This window comes from Heptranchias perlo, chromosome 3, assembly GCF_035084215.1.
Source record: "Heptranchias perlo isolate sHepPer1 chromosome 3, sHepPer1.hap1, whole genome shotgun sequence".
NCBI lineage: Eukaryota > Metazoa > Chordata > Chondrichthyes > Hexanchiformes > Hexanchidae > Heptranchias > Heptranchias perlo.
In genome coordinates this window covers 104,721,361-104,734,404 of record NC_090327.1, presented here as the reverse complement: position 1 = coordinate 104,734,404, position 13,044 = coordinate 104,721,361, and the positions used below count along the sequence as shown (strand labels likewise).

The following is a 13,044-nucleotide window of genomic DNA, read 5'->3' as shown; positions in this document are numbered from 1 at the left end:
GCAGCAGGGGTTGTGACCTGCTCTGTTTCTGACCTGGGTCAGTTAACCCTTCTTTAGAAGACTTGTTGGCTTAGGTTCACCTGGAAACATCAAATAGATGTCAAATTTAGCATGGATTCCCGATCAACACAGCCCAGATCTCCCGACCTAAAGCAAGCATCCAACCTCAGCCTCCATGGAGCTTTATAATAGGGATGCCTCACCCCAGTCCAATGTCAATTTTAATGTAAAAGGAAAAGGATTTGCTGGGATTATCGATCATTCACAGAAAATATCTGGTCATACAAAACAGGTAACAAGGCTAATCAATTACTGGCATGCGACTCAGATATTTGATTGTAACTCAAAGTAAGTTATTTCAACCCTGTATACGGTCACACTTGGAATATTCTGTGCAAGCTTGGGCATCTTACTTTCAAACTTTGATTCAACGAAGGTAAAGTATTGGAGAGTGACGTATACAATTCTGTGATTTAATGCTACAAGTCATCATAAGATGTTAAGATCATTAGATATAGATTTTGAATTGATCTCATCCTTCCAGTACACCAGCGGCCATCGGAGGAGACTGAGGCCCCCTGCGCAACCTCTCCCACATCGAGAAAAAATGCTGGCCATCACGGTAGAGTCATGGCCGTGGCGATTGGCAATGCTGGAGGAGATGCAGGGTTTTTTCACACCTTATCCTCTCTTTCTATTCTTACTTCGATCTCACCCTACACACTCTACATGACAAACTGCAGCTGCTTCCACCAGTCACTCATCTCTCTCTGTTCTCTCTTCACACTAAAAGCTAACCTTTGTCCCTCTCTTTCATTTCAGGTGCTGAAAATGTGGAGATATCTCTGCCCACTTCAGGAAGAGCAGGCCAGCCTTTCTGAAGATGCACCATCATTCGGGTCTGACCCTAGCAAGCACCAGCTCACTGCTGGCCCCACGTGTACTTTAGAGGCTAGACTAGAGGAGAGGTTTCCACATGGTGAAGCTCTGGGCACATGTGCAGGAGCTGGGGCAGGGAGATCGGACCCCAGAGGTGCCAGCTCGCTGGAGAGTGAGATCACATACTAGCTCTGCTGCAGAGGACTCAGATGCTGACTTCCAGGGCCTAGCCTGCCAAAGAAAGCTGATGGGCTTATACCAGGAAATGCTAGGTTCACTGGGCAGCCTGCCGGTGGGCTTGCGCACCATGGCTCAGAGCATGGAAGAGTCCAGCTCCAACTTATGTCAATGCTTCGCGCAGAGCATGGAGACCATTTGATCTAACATGGATCGAGCGGTCAGCTTCATGAACCGGCTACCGTGATGGAGCCTCTGGTGAGAGCTAACACTGCTGCCAATGGAAGCTGAGGTGGCTGCCATTTTGGCTTTGGGGGCCAGTGTTGACGGGCCTTCAAAACGTCACAACAGTCCTGCACTCTTTTCTTGTGCAGAGCAGCAGGAGTGCTGAGGCGCAGTACCAGGAGAGTGGCTTTTGCATCACGGGAGAGGCACCTGGTCTACAGCCAGCAGAAAAATGCTTCATGTATTTTGAAGTCTAAAAAAATGCACTCTGGATCACAGATGGCACAAGGTTGTTTACATGAATGGCCAGTTGACTCTGGACCCAAAGAAATATCTCATATAAAAACCCCAAGATTATGACATAGTTCAAGAGGCAGCACATGTGAACAGTAACAACTGTTAACATAGTTTCCTTGTTGATGACTAGAAAAGAAAACAAAGAGACCGTTTATATCACGTCTTTTGGTTGTATAGTTTGTTAAAAATTCCTCCTGAACGATTTTTGAGGCTTAACAATTTTAATATTTTAAAAGCTTGGAAACTGCATAAATGACGGACACTGAATGTTTTATTTTGTTTGTTTATGGAATTAATATTTATTAAAGACTTAAAATTAGAAAACTCATTGATAATGCGCTCCTGGTGTACATTGGGAGTGCATATCAGGAAATTGTGAACCCCAGTCCATGATTTTCCATCACTGATTTTAAGAAGCAGAAAATTTATGCTTAAATGCATTAAGGTAGGAACATAAAGATAGGAGCTTGCTAACAATAGGTAAAGTGATGGTGGGGTACTTGAGGACACAAAAGGGGCTGTAGATATGTCAGGGAAGGAGACCGAAGTGTAGGAACACATTGAAGAATGGGGCCTGACGACTTGAAAGGGACCAAAGGCAGTTTGAATCCCATTTTCCTGGGGCCTACTGCCCCAATAGACTTAACCCTGTTTCTTCCAATACTGCCAGATCCCAGCAATTCCCAATACTCCAATTCTCTTCACAATCCCGCTGAACCCTCACCTCAGGCTAAGGTCCCAAGACTCACAACATTCACAGTGTTCCCTAATCTTAGAACCATCCCAGTACTCCGAGACTATGAGAATTTGCTCCTCAATGCCCACAGATCTCAGGATTCCTTTCCCAGTGATCTCAGATCCCAGGAATTGCCTGTGTTCCTCGGGCCTTCCTCTCTTGTATTCCCAGAATGCTGGACTCCCCTTCCCAGTACTCCCCAGACCCTGGGGGCCTACCTCAAAATACTGGTAGAGCCTCAGATCCTATCTAAATGCAACCAGATCTCAGAGCCACCACAAAGTCAATAAGTCAGTGTCCCTACTTTGTATAACACCTCTGTTCTTACAAAACCTCGGACTTACTGAGCAACACCACAGGTGGTCTGCTTGTATCTCTATAAAATCCTGTCTAAAACATCTCTTTTTGAGGCAGAGAACACTAACCTATCTAATAGTTCCTTATAGCTCATCCCTCTGACAATGAGGGTCCAGCTTGTTGCTCTCCTCTGCCTGGATAACCTCCTTATGTTTCGGTAACTAAAACTGTGTAGTACTCCATGTTCAGCATGAGTCCTTAGGGTTTTAGCTTCATCTCTAACTACTTTCTTGCTGGTATAGCATTTGAAGAATTTTTTTGTATCTGCTTCTCGGGGGAATTGTAACCTAACCCGCCCAGCGGGAAACTGACAGGATTGGATTGGCTGCCTGTTTTACAACCTGCCCATCTTTATTTTCCATTGACTTCAATGATGTATACATACAGAATTGTTTAAGTTTGAATTATTTCTCTCTCCAGCCTGTAACTGATGAAACTCAAAACACTGTATTGAAATTAAGCTTGTTATAAGCATCTGAACTGCAGTTGATTTTTAAAAATTGTTTATGTAGCGTGACCGGCTTTAAAGGAGCGCTCACTAAATAAAAACCGGGCAAAAATATCTCAATTTTGTTGCACTCTCTGTTGCAACTCTGCTGGTCTCCTTACCCTTCCCATTTACAACCCTAACATATTCTTTAAACCCTTCACCCCACCCATCCAGATCTGGCTCACCAAATATTGATAACTATTGAACAATATGTATTTCATAGCTTGCCTGAGCTTGTCTCCTGAGTTTAAAAGGTTGAAAGATTTCTGCATAAAAAAGTCGCTGATATTCCTTCAAGTCAAACCACAGGTTCATGCCATTGCTCCATAACTGCAAGATAGAAAGAAAAATTAGTTCATATTCTACACAGCAATGGCTTGTTTCTATCCAGTGTAGTCATTCTGCATAGCTGGTATCCTTACCTAAGGAAGGATATACTTGCCTTAGAGATAGTGCAACGAAGGTTCACTAGATTGATTCTTGGGATGTGAGGGTTGTCCTATGATGAGATTGAGTGGAAAGGGCCTATACCCATTGGAGTTTAGAAGATTGAGAGGTGATCTCTTTGAAACATATAAGATTCTGTAAGGGCTTGACAGGGTAGATGCTGAGAGGCTGTTTCCCCTGGCTGGAGAGTCTAGAACTAGAGGGCATAGTCTCAGAATAAGGGAACGGCCATTTAGGACCGAGATGAGGAGAAATTTCTTCACTCAGAGGGTTGTGAATCTTTGGAATTCTCTACGCTAGAGGGCTGTGGATGCTCAGTCATTGAGTATATTCAAGGCTGAGATCGATAGATTTTTGGACACTAAGGGAATCAAGCGATATGGGGATCAGGCGGGAAAGTTTGAGTTGAGGTTGAAGATCAGTCATGATCTTACTGAATGGCGAAGCAGGCTCGAGGGGCCATATGGCCTACTCCTGCTCCTATTTCTTATGTTCTTAAAGTCTGAAATGAGGACACAGTGGTACCAAGTAACTGATGAGTTCTGTAAAGATTAGATGCTCCCTGATTACCATGTAGGAAAAAGGAAAAACTCATCATGACCTAGAAAAGGACACTCATAAATCTGTACCATGAATCTATAGAAACAATGAGGACAATTAAGTGCGCTGTACACAGGCGACCATGCCCAGGGAACAGGGCCAGGATCAACTGAAGCTGGGGAGTAGAGTTTGGAGCAGCCCAACATTAGGGAGCAGCTCGCTGCATTGTGGTGAATTTCTGTTTAGTCCCTACTATTGTGGTTACTTTGGATGCAGTTGAGGTAGTTTTGGGTGACACAGTGATGTTCCAGAGAGTCTCTGAGATAACTTACACCCTGTACACTTTACCCAAAAAATCATTGCTGGCTGGGACGAAGCACTGAGGCAAAGATTGGGGCAGAGCCATACTCTGGTCTAAAAATCCAAAATAGTCTGTCCCTATAATTGTTTAGCTTTAACAGCACAGAGAGACTCTGGCCCAACTATTTGAAATGATACGTGTTGGGCTTGTTAACGGTTATAGAGGGCTTCGGCATAGCCTTCATTTAATGGACCAAATAGTTTGCAGAAAATGAAGCTTCAATTAACAGAGCAATCAGATTGCTGACAGATTAATATTTTTTAGTAATATATGGATAAATGCTCAGCAGATTTCCACCTCATTCCCATCTTCAATGCTCTGTGGAAATTCCTGAGGAATATTTTTCACTCTGTACTTCAAGCCTTTTTCAACTTCCTGCTGGGTTTCAATAGAGTTACTTGATCTCGTATCTATTTAAAAGGTTTCCTCCTACTTGTTAGCTATTCCTATGTAATTCGGTGTTAACTAACATAACAGTAGAAACTGCACACAGAAGTGCAGAGAGGAATAAGGCTGAAACTCAAATTATCACATTTATGTTTATGGTTATGATGGTTTCAACCTCACAGAGCACTGGAATGTGCAAAGTCAATCAAAGAGCCTTCTATCCCAATTGTATCTTTTCTCACTAGGCTGATTTATAAAAACATTAAGGGGTAAAGATCCCAATGCACCAACTCCTGGCATACACATTGCAAAATTGCACATTCTCAGTTTGCAATTTTCTCTCCATTAATTTTAATGGATGGAAAACATCAAGCTGGGAGTGCGCCATTTTTCAATATGTGCCTTTACAATATGTACTTCCAGCGCACACCAGGAGTGGACATATTGACATTTTTATGCTACAACACCAACGGGAGAAATCAACTTTTGCGTTGAAAGGTTCTTGCCTTAACTCCTTGCTGTGGGCAATATTCTCTGGGTAATCTCTCATAGATCAAGACTGCAAATGGAAGTCAAAAAGTGTGATAAAAAGACCAGCAGGACATATGGGCAGGGCGGGGACAGTTACCCAGGTAGGTGTTCCATACCCAAATACACAGAGCATAAGAAATAAAACAAGCGAATTAGAAGCACAAATTCAGCTTAAAGGGTATGATGTAGTAGCCATTACAGAGACCTAGCTATAAGCTGGGTATTATTGGGAGCTAGCTATAGGATATTTAGAAAGGATGGAAATTGGGAAGGGAGGAGCAGCAATATTGATAAATGACACAAATATCCATTTCTGCCTTGTTACCCTTTTTTAAAAATTGGAACTATGTTAGCATCCTTCCAGTCTGAGGGAATAGTCCCCAACTTTAGCAAGCTATTAAAGATACAGGCAAGGGGCAAGCATTGCACCTGTTCCGTTTCCTTAAGGACTCTGGGGTGGATATGATGTGGGCCGGCAGCCTGATCTATTTTAAGGTTCGTTATTCCATCTAAGACCATATCATCATCTATCTTAATATGAACAATTTTACTTGAGCTTCATCTTCAAGAGTATATATCAATGTAAAGTATTTGTTTAGTATCTCAACCATGCCCTGAGAGTCCTTTCTAACCTGTCCTTGAGCACCTTTCAGTGGCCCAATATGGTCTTTGATTAGAGCTAGGCCATTTAGAAGTGCAATCAGGAAGCACCTTTTCACACGAAGGTTGTGGAAATCTGGAACTCTCTTCCCCAAAAGGCTTTGGATGCTGGGACAATTGAAATTTTCAAAATCGAGATCGATAGATCTTTGTTATGTAAGTGTATCAAGGGATGTGGAACAAAGGCGGAGTTGAGGTGCAGATCAGCCATGATCTAATTGAATGGCAGAACACGCTCAAGAGGCTGAATGGCCTACTCCTGTTCCTGTGTTCCAGAGTAAACAATCCTAGGCTCTTCAACCTTTCCTCAGCTTGGATGCCTAACACTAAACTTGGTTTTCCTTTTATGTACTGCCTCCAATCCCTGGATATTTTTGCTGTAGTATGGTGATCAGAATGTGGTCGTAGCAGTACTATAGCTAACACTTCGTCCAGAACACTTGCTCAGCAAATGACAGTGAAAGTTATGCCCAAGCTCAGAAGGGACAACGATTTATATATTAAAAAAATTATTGTATCCATTTGAAGTGTTATTGAAATCTAGATCAAAATGTGGCTAACATTGCTCAATAAAGAAGTATAGAAAATTAGGAGCAGATGGTGAATATTACTGAAGTGCCCTCAATTTACATGAAACAGCCATGGCAGCATTAGGTCCTGCAACCTTCCAGCTTGGAAGTGGTGATTGTTTTGATTCTCAGATAGAAGTCAGATTTCAGTTCTGTTCTCAAACTGACTAAAGAATAAATAAAAGAGCCCTTTATCCACTAATCCAAGGTTTATTTCACTTACCGGATTTCCTGTTTGTTCGCAAAAATGTGTGAAGAAGTATCCAGCTCTGCTTTCATCATGCAGGGCCTTCAGTAAGCTGTCCATTTTATAATTGCACAAAGCTTCTTGGTGTTTTGTGATCTGCATCTACAGAAACACACACAAACAGGACTCTTTAATTCAATATCAGTAAGCATAAAGACAATCCAGCTTTCATTGCATGCTGATGACACCCAACCTTACCTCTCTGCCACCACTCTTGATTCCTTGACCACCACTATGCTGCTCAACTCCCCAACTGTTATCAAGTGTTAGATCCATCAGCATATTCCTTCAACTCAACATCACCAAAGCTGAAACCATTATGTTCAGCTCCTACCTAAAACTCTACATCCCACCTACAACTCTACTCCTTACCTAAAACGCTACACCTTAGCACCCAACTTCCTCCCTTAGCAGTCATTTGGAGAAGTGTGGATTGATTAGGGAAAGCCAGCACGGATTTGTTAAAGGCAAATCGTGTTTAACTAACTTGATAAGAGTTTTTTGATGAGGTAACAGAGAGGGTAGATGAGGGCAAATGCGGTTAATGTGGTGTATATGGATTTTCAAAAGGCGTTTGATAAAGTGCTGCATAATAGGCTTGTCATCAAGATTGAAGCCCATGGAATAAAGGGGGCAGTAGCAGCATGGATTCAAAATTGGCGAATTGACAGGAAACAGAGAGTAGTGGTGAACAGTTGTTTTTCGGATTGGAGGAAGGTGTACAGTGGTGTTCCCCAGGGGTCAGTACTAGGACCACTGTTTTTCTTGATATATATTAATGACTTGGACTTGGGTGTACAGGGCACAATTTCAAAATCTGCAGATGACACAAAACTTGGAAGTGTAGTAAACAGTGAGGAGGATAGTGATAGACTACAAGAGGATATAGATAGGCTGGTGGCATGGGCGGACACGTGGCAGATGAAATTTAATGCAGAAAAATACAAAGTGATACATTTCAGTAGGAAGAATGAGGAGAGGCAATATAAGCTAAAGGGTACAATTCTAAAAGGGGTACAGGAACAGAGACATCTGGGGATATATGTGCACAAATCATTGAATGTGGCAGGGCAGGTTGAGAAAGTGGTTAAAAAAGCATACGGGATCCTGGGCTTTATAAATAGAGGCATAGAGTACAAAAGCAAGGAAGTCATGATGAACCTTTTTAAAACACTGGTTCGACCTCAACTGGAGTATTGTGTCCAGTTCTGGGCACCGCACTTTAGGAAAGATGTGAAGGCCTTAGAGAGGGTGCAGAAAAGATTTACTAGAGTGATTCCAGGGATGAGGGACTTTTGTTATCTGGATAGACTGGAGAAACTGGGGTTGTTCTCCTTGGAACAGAGAAGATTGAGAGGAGATTTGATGGAGGTATTTAAAATCATGAAGGGTCTAGACAGGATAGAGAGAAACTGTTCCCATTGGTGGAAGGGTCAAGAACCAGAGGACATAGATTTAAGGTGATTGGCAAAAGAACCAAAGGTGACATGAGGAAAAACTTTTTACACAGCGAGTGGTTATGATCTGGAATGCACTGCTGGGGGGTGGGTGGGGGATAGTGAAGGCAGAATTCAATCATGGCTTTCAAATGCGAACTGGATAAGTACTTGAAAGGAAAAAAAATGCAGGGCTACAGGGATAGGGCGGGAGAGTGTGACTGGCTAGATTGCTCTTGCATAGAGCCGGCACGGACTTGATGGGCCGAATGGCCTCCTACCACGCTGTAACCTTTCTATGATTCTATCTCTTGCAACTCCTTAAGAAGAAACCCGATGGAGTGCAGCCAGTATCCTGCATGATCCTGAGCTGAATTTCAAACTCCACATCCTATCACCAAGACTGCCTATTTCCATGGCCACATCGTCACCCACCTCTGACTGTATTTCACCTCCCCACTACTGCTGAAATATTCATCCACACCTTTGTCACCTCCAGACTTGACTACTCCAATGCTCTTCTTGAGTGCCTCCAGAGTTCTGCCTTTTTTGAATCTCAATTCATCCAAAACTTCATTGCCCACATTCTAACCTACACTGAGTCCTGTTCTCCTATTACTCCTGAGTTTGCAACTTTCACTGTCTCCTTATCCACCTAAATTTTAAATTAAATCCTTCCATGGCCTCTGCAACATCATTCTGCCTTATAGCCAGCCCCATTATTAATCTGGAGCAGGATTCAGGCAGGTGGGGAGCAGGACGGGGCCAACCCCACCCACCCCTCCCCCAACTCCTCCCCCCCAACCTGGACAGATGAGGCCCGGGCGATTTTAATTCCCAGGTTGGGGAATGGGGGTGGGTGGGTGGGTTGGCCCCCGTCAGCTGCCTGCCCAAAACAGGTGGGAAGTGGCAGCGGGCCAGTGGGTGGGAGTGGAATTTTAAGCAGCAAGAAATCAATTTTTTTGCCAAAATGCACTAATATTTTAATTTGTATGGAATTTTATGACATTACAAGTTGATTTCATAAAATATATTGATATGCAATGAACTGATGTCTTATTAATCTATTGATTTTTACCATGTAAAACATTAGTTTTCCAAATGCATATCGATCAACCAGATCTGATGGAATTTTATTTATTCCATTAGGATTAATGCGCCCTTAAATTCTAAGATGTTTTCAACCCTCACCGTTCCTCCCCCCATCCTATTATAAACAAGTTATCTCATTTAGGTACCACAGGGCTCCAGCAGCTTCTAACAACATAACTTGCCTCTAATATTGGGCCCGATGTTACCAGGGCTGCGGGTTCTCGGCGGGGGGGCTATCGGGCGTGTGGGTAACACGCCCGGCGAAATCAGTCAGCCACCCGCGCGATCGTAGCCCAATTGGATCCACTTACCTTGTCCTCCGGGTTCCCCCTGCTGATCTGTGCGTCGGGCGGGCTGCGCATGCGCAGTACGATCTGTCAGCTGGAGGAGCTCTATTTAAAGGGGCAGTCCTCCACTGACAGATGCTGCAACAAATAGAAAAAATTACAGCATGGAGCAGCCCAGGGGGAAGGCTGCTCCCAGTTTAATGATGCCTCACTCCAGGTATCAATACATGGGGTGAGGAGGAGGGGGAGGACAGAGATCTTCCTCCCGGCGTGCGGGAGGAAGCGGCCTGCCTCTGCCACCAGGAAGGCCTGGCTCGAGGTGGCAGAGGAGGTCACCTGCACCACCAACATATCGCACACCTGCATACAATGCAGGAGGCGCTCCAATGACCTCAGTAGGTCAGCCGAAGTGAGTACACTTGCTCTTTCCCCTACACTCCGTCTGCCACATCACCGCCCCCACCCCACATCTCCTTCTGCACTGCCAACACTACTCTGTCACATCACCCCTCATACCCACTCAAACCTCATCCTCATCTTACCTGCACCTACTCACCTCGCCAGTACTCATCCCGCCACTACCACTCAACCCAATCCTCATACAATCTCATGGCTCTATCTCATACTCACCCTCTCGCGCATCTCTTTCACGGTCAGCCTCACTCAATCTGCCACTACCTGTGCTTCAGCCACAGGGCATGCATCACATATGTGCAGTAGGCAGCTTAAGGCAAATATGTCGTGAGCATGAAGGGGATGCACAAGGGTGTTTGAGGGTTTGTCATGGTTGTTACTTATATTGAATTTCTGACCAACTCACATTACATATTATATTGGCACCACTACTGCCATGTCTTCGCAAATCTTGTCTGGTTTGTGCAATAATGCCCTTTCCTGAGGATCACTATGAAGACCCACAACTGATGCCACCCATTGTGTCACTGCAGAGTGGGTGTAGGTATATTTGCAGGGCTCTTTTGTGCAGATGGCTGTGAGACGTCGGCGATGTCCCCGGTTGCACCCTGGAAGGATGCGGAGGAGAAGTTGTTGAGGGCAGTGGTGACTTTGACAGCGACAGGTAAGAAGATGGTGCTCGGGCCAGCCAGGAGCAGCTCGGCATGAAGGAGGCTGCAGTTGTCCACGACTAAATGTCGAGTGACTCTGAGCCTCCATGTGCACTGCTGCTCAGAGAGGTCCAGGAAGCTAAGCCTCGGTCTGTGGACCCTGTGGCGAGGGTAGTGCCCTCCGCGACGCATCTCTCTCTGCGGTAGCCCTCCCTCCTGCTGTACAGGTGGATGTGTCACAGCACTCTGTTGTGGAGCTCCACGTGTCAGAGGTGGACGGCGTGGATGGTGAGGCTGGTGATGCTGTTCGCCCTTCGAGGAGGTCATGACTGCAGCTACGGCGGCCCCCATCCGGAAGATGTACATCTGAGGGGGTCCGCAAGGTAGGTACATGTGTCTGGACCCCGGGGTAAGTGTGCAAGTTGGTGACTTTGATTGTCAGGAGGAGGGTGGTGGAGGCCAAACTTTGTCCCAAGTGACAGAGTGGCCTCCTGCAATGAGTGAGGGTCTCCCCCCCCTTCACCTGTCAAATGGACCTTTGCAGCTGCCAAAGGCTGACAGCTGCAAGAGGTCCATTTGAACTGGGAGTGTTTCCCCCAGTGTGGGAAACAGTCCCATTATGCTTTTAAATCCCACCCCTCCTCACATAATCCCTTAATCAGGTCAGTTAATGACCTGAACAAGCAAAATAAATAGCTTCAGGTGGCATCCCGCTGGCTTTAATTGCCTGCGGGATTCCCACCAGCGGGGGCTGCGCGCGCACGCTGGCGCGTCAGTGGGGAACCCGGAAATGGGCGGGTTGGAGTCGGGCTCCCGACCCACTCCGGGATTCTCCGATTTTCGGAGCCCCCCCCGCCAGGAACGCACCCGATAATGGGTGCTAAAATGATGCCCATTATTTCAGTGCCGCACTGCGGGGTAGAAATTCATTTGCGTTTCACCAAGTTTTCAGGCCCAAAATCGGCGTTCCACTTATCAATTTTATGGTGGGATGTCCCATGCCGGAAGTGCACACAAAAAAATGGCAGCCGCCATATTGGTTAAGGTGTTCCTTAGGCCTCCCTGGCGGACCTCTGAAATGAATGCTGGGCTCATTAAAATATTTTGATAAGGATCCCTCATTTGAATTAGGATCTTTTTGGGAAATTGGTGCCTGGGAGCATTTGATTCGTTCATTCTTAAGCCCGCTCAGATAAAACATAGCATGAACACTCAGGAAGCAGGCTGAAGCAGGGATATTTAAAGGGATCGCCTCTTCCATTAAGTCTCTGGATCATCGTTTTTGGCTGCTGGGGATCTTTGGAGCCATTTTTTGGCTGACTTTGGAAAGTCTTTCATACTAAATAGCTGTTGGAGAGCTGACTTTTGGCTGCAGCTGTACTCTTTCACTTCACTGGCCGCAGGAATACTGGAAAAGATAGGAATGTTGCTGCCACAGCAGCAGCGGCAACAGCAGCAGTAACAAGCATGGCAGCACAGACCTGCGCAGGCTCAAAGAAGAGGACAAAAGAGGCAAGGACAATGGAGGCCTTACAGCATGCGAGTGTTTTGCAACAGGATATCTTATCTCAACATTACAGAGGAGCAGTGTGTCAGGAAGCTGGGTTTCAGCAGGCAGGCAGTCACAGACCTTTGTCACCCGTTGCAGCAGGAATTATGGCCAAACACCAGGGCACACACAGCATTGCCTGTGACTGAAAGTTATCGTGGTCCTCAATGGGGGGGTAATTTTATCCTAACTTGCCGGGCAGGAAACCCACGGGATCGGGTGGAACGCCGGCTTTACACCCCTTCAATGGAGAGCAAAATTGGGTGAGGTGTAAAACCAGTGCTGCACCTGATCCCATCAGTTTCCCGATGGGCGGGTTAGATTAAAATTGCCCCCGTTTGTCTATGCCACAGGCTCATTCCAGGCTGCAACAGCTGACATCAGCAACATCAGTTGGGTTTTTGTCCATACAGCCAGCAAGCAGGTGGCGGCTGCACTCTTTGCAGGGAGACAACAACAATATATCACCTTCCCAATGCAGGCTGCTGATAAGTAGGAGAGAGTTCTTCGATTTGCATGATGCAAGGTGTAATTGACTGCAGACACATTACCCTGTACTGTCCCTGTCATGAAGCAGCCATGTTTTATAACAGGAACGATTCCACTCCCTAAATTTTCAGCTGGTCTGTGACCACAGGCAGCGAAGAATGCAGGTCTGTGCCCGGTTTCCTGGCAGCAGTCATGATATCTTCATACTGTGCCAGTCCTCAATC

At 45.5% G+C, this 13,044-nt stretch overlaps 1 protein-coding gene across 1 annotated transcript in view; it reads right to left on the bottom strand.

The window, feature by feature from the left end:
- The window catches only part of LOC137308573 (regulator of G-protein signaling 22), a 150,207-nt gene that overhangs the window by 44,909 nt on the left and 92,254 nt on the right, over window positions 1-13,044 (bottom strand). Inside the window, exons 19-20 of the mRNA XM_067977192.1 lie at window positions 6,880-7,005; window positions 3,390-3,491 (exon numbers count right to left, since the gene is read on the bottom strand). Coding sequence (XP_067833293.1) covers window positions 3,390-3,491; window positions 6,880-7,005 — 228 coding nt within the window. The remainder of the gene's footprint in view (window positions 1-3,389; window positions 3,492-6,879; window positions 7,006-13,044) is intronic.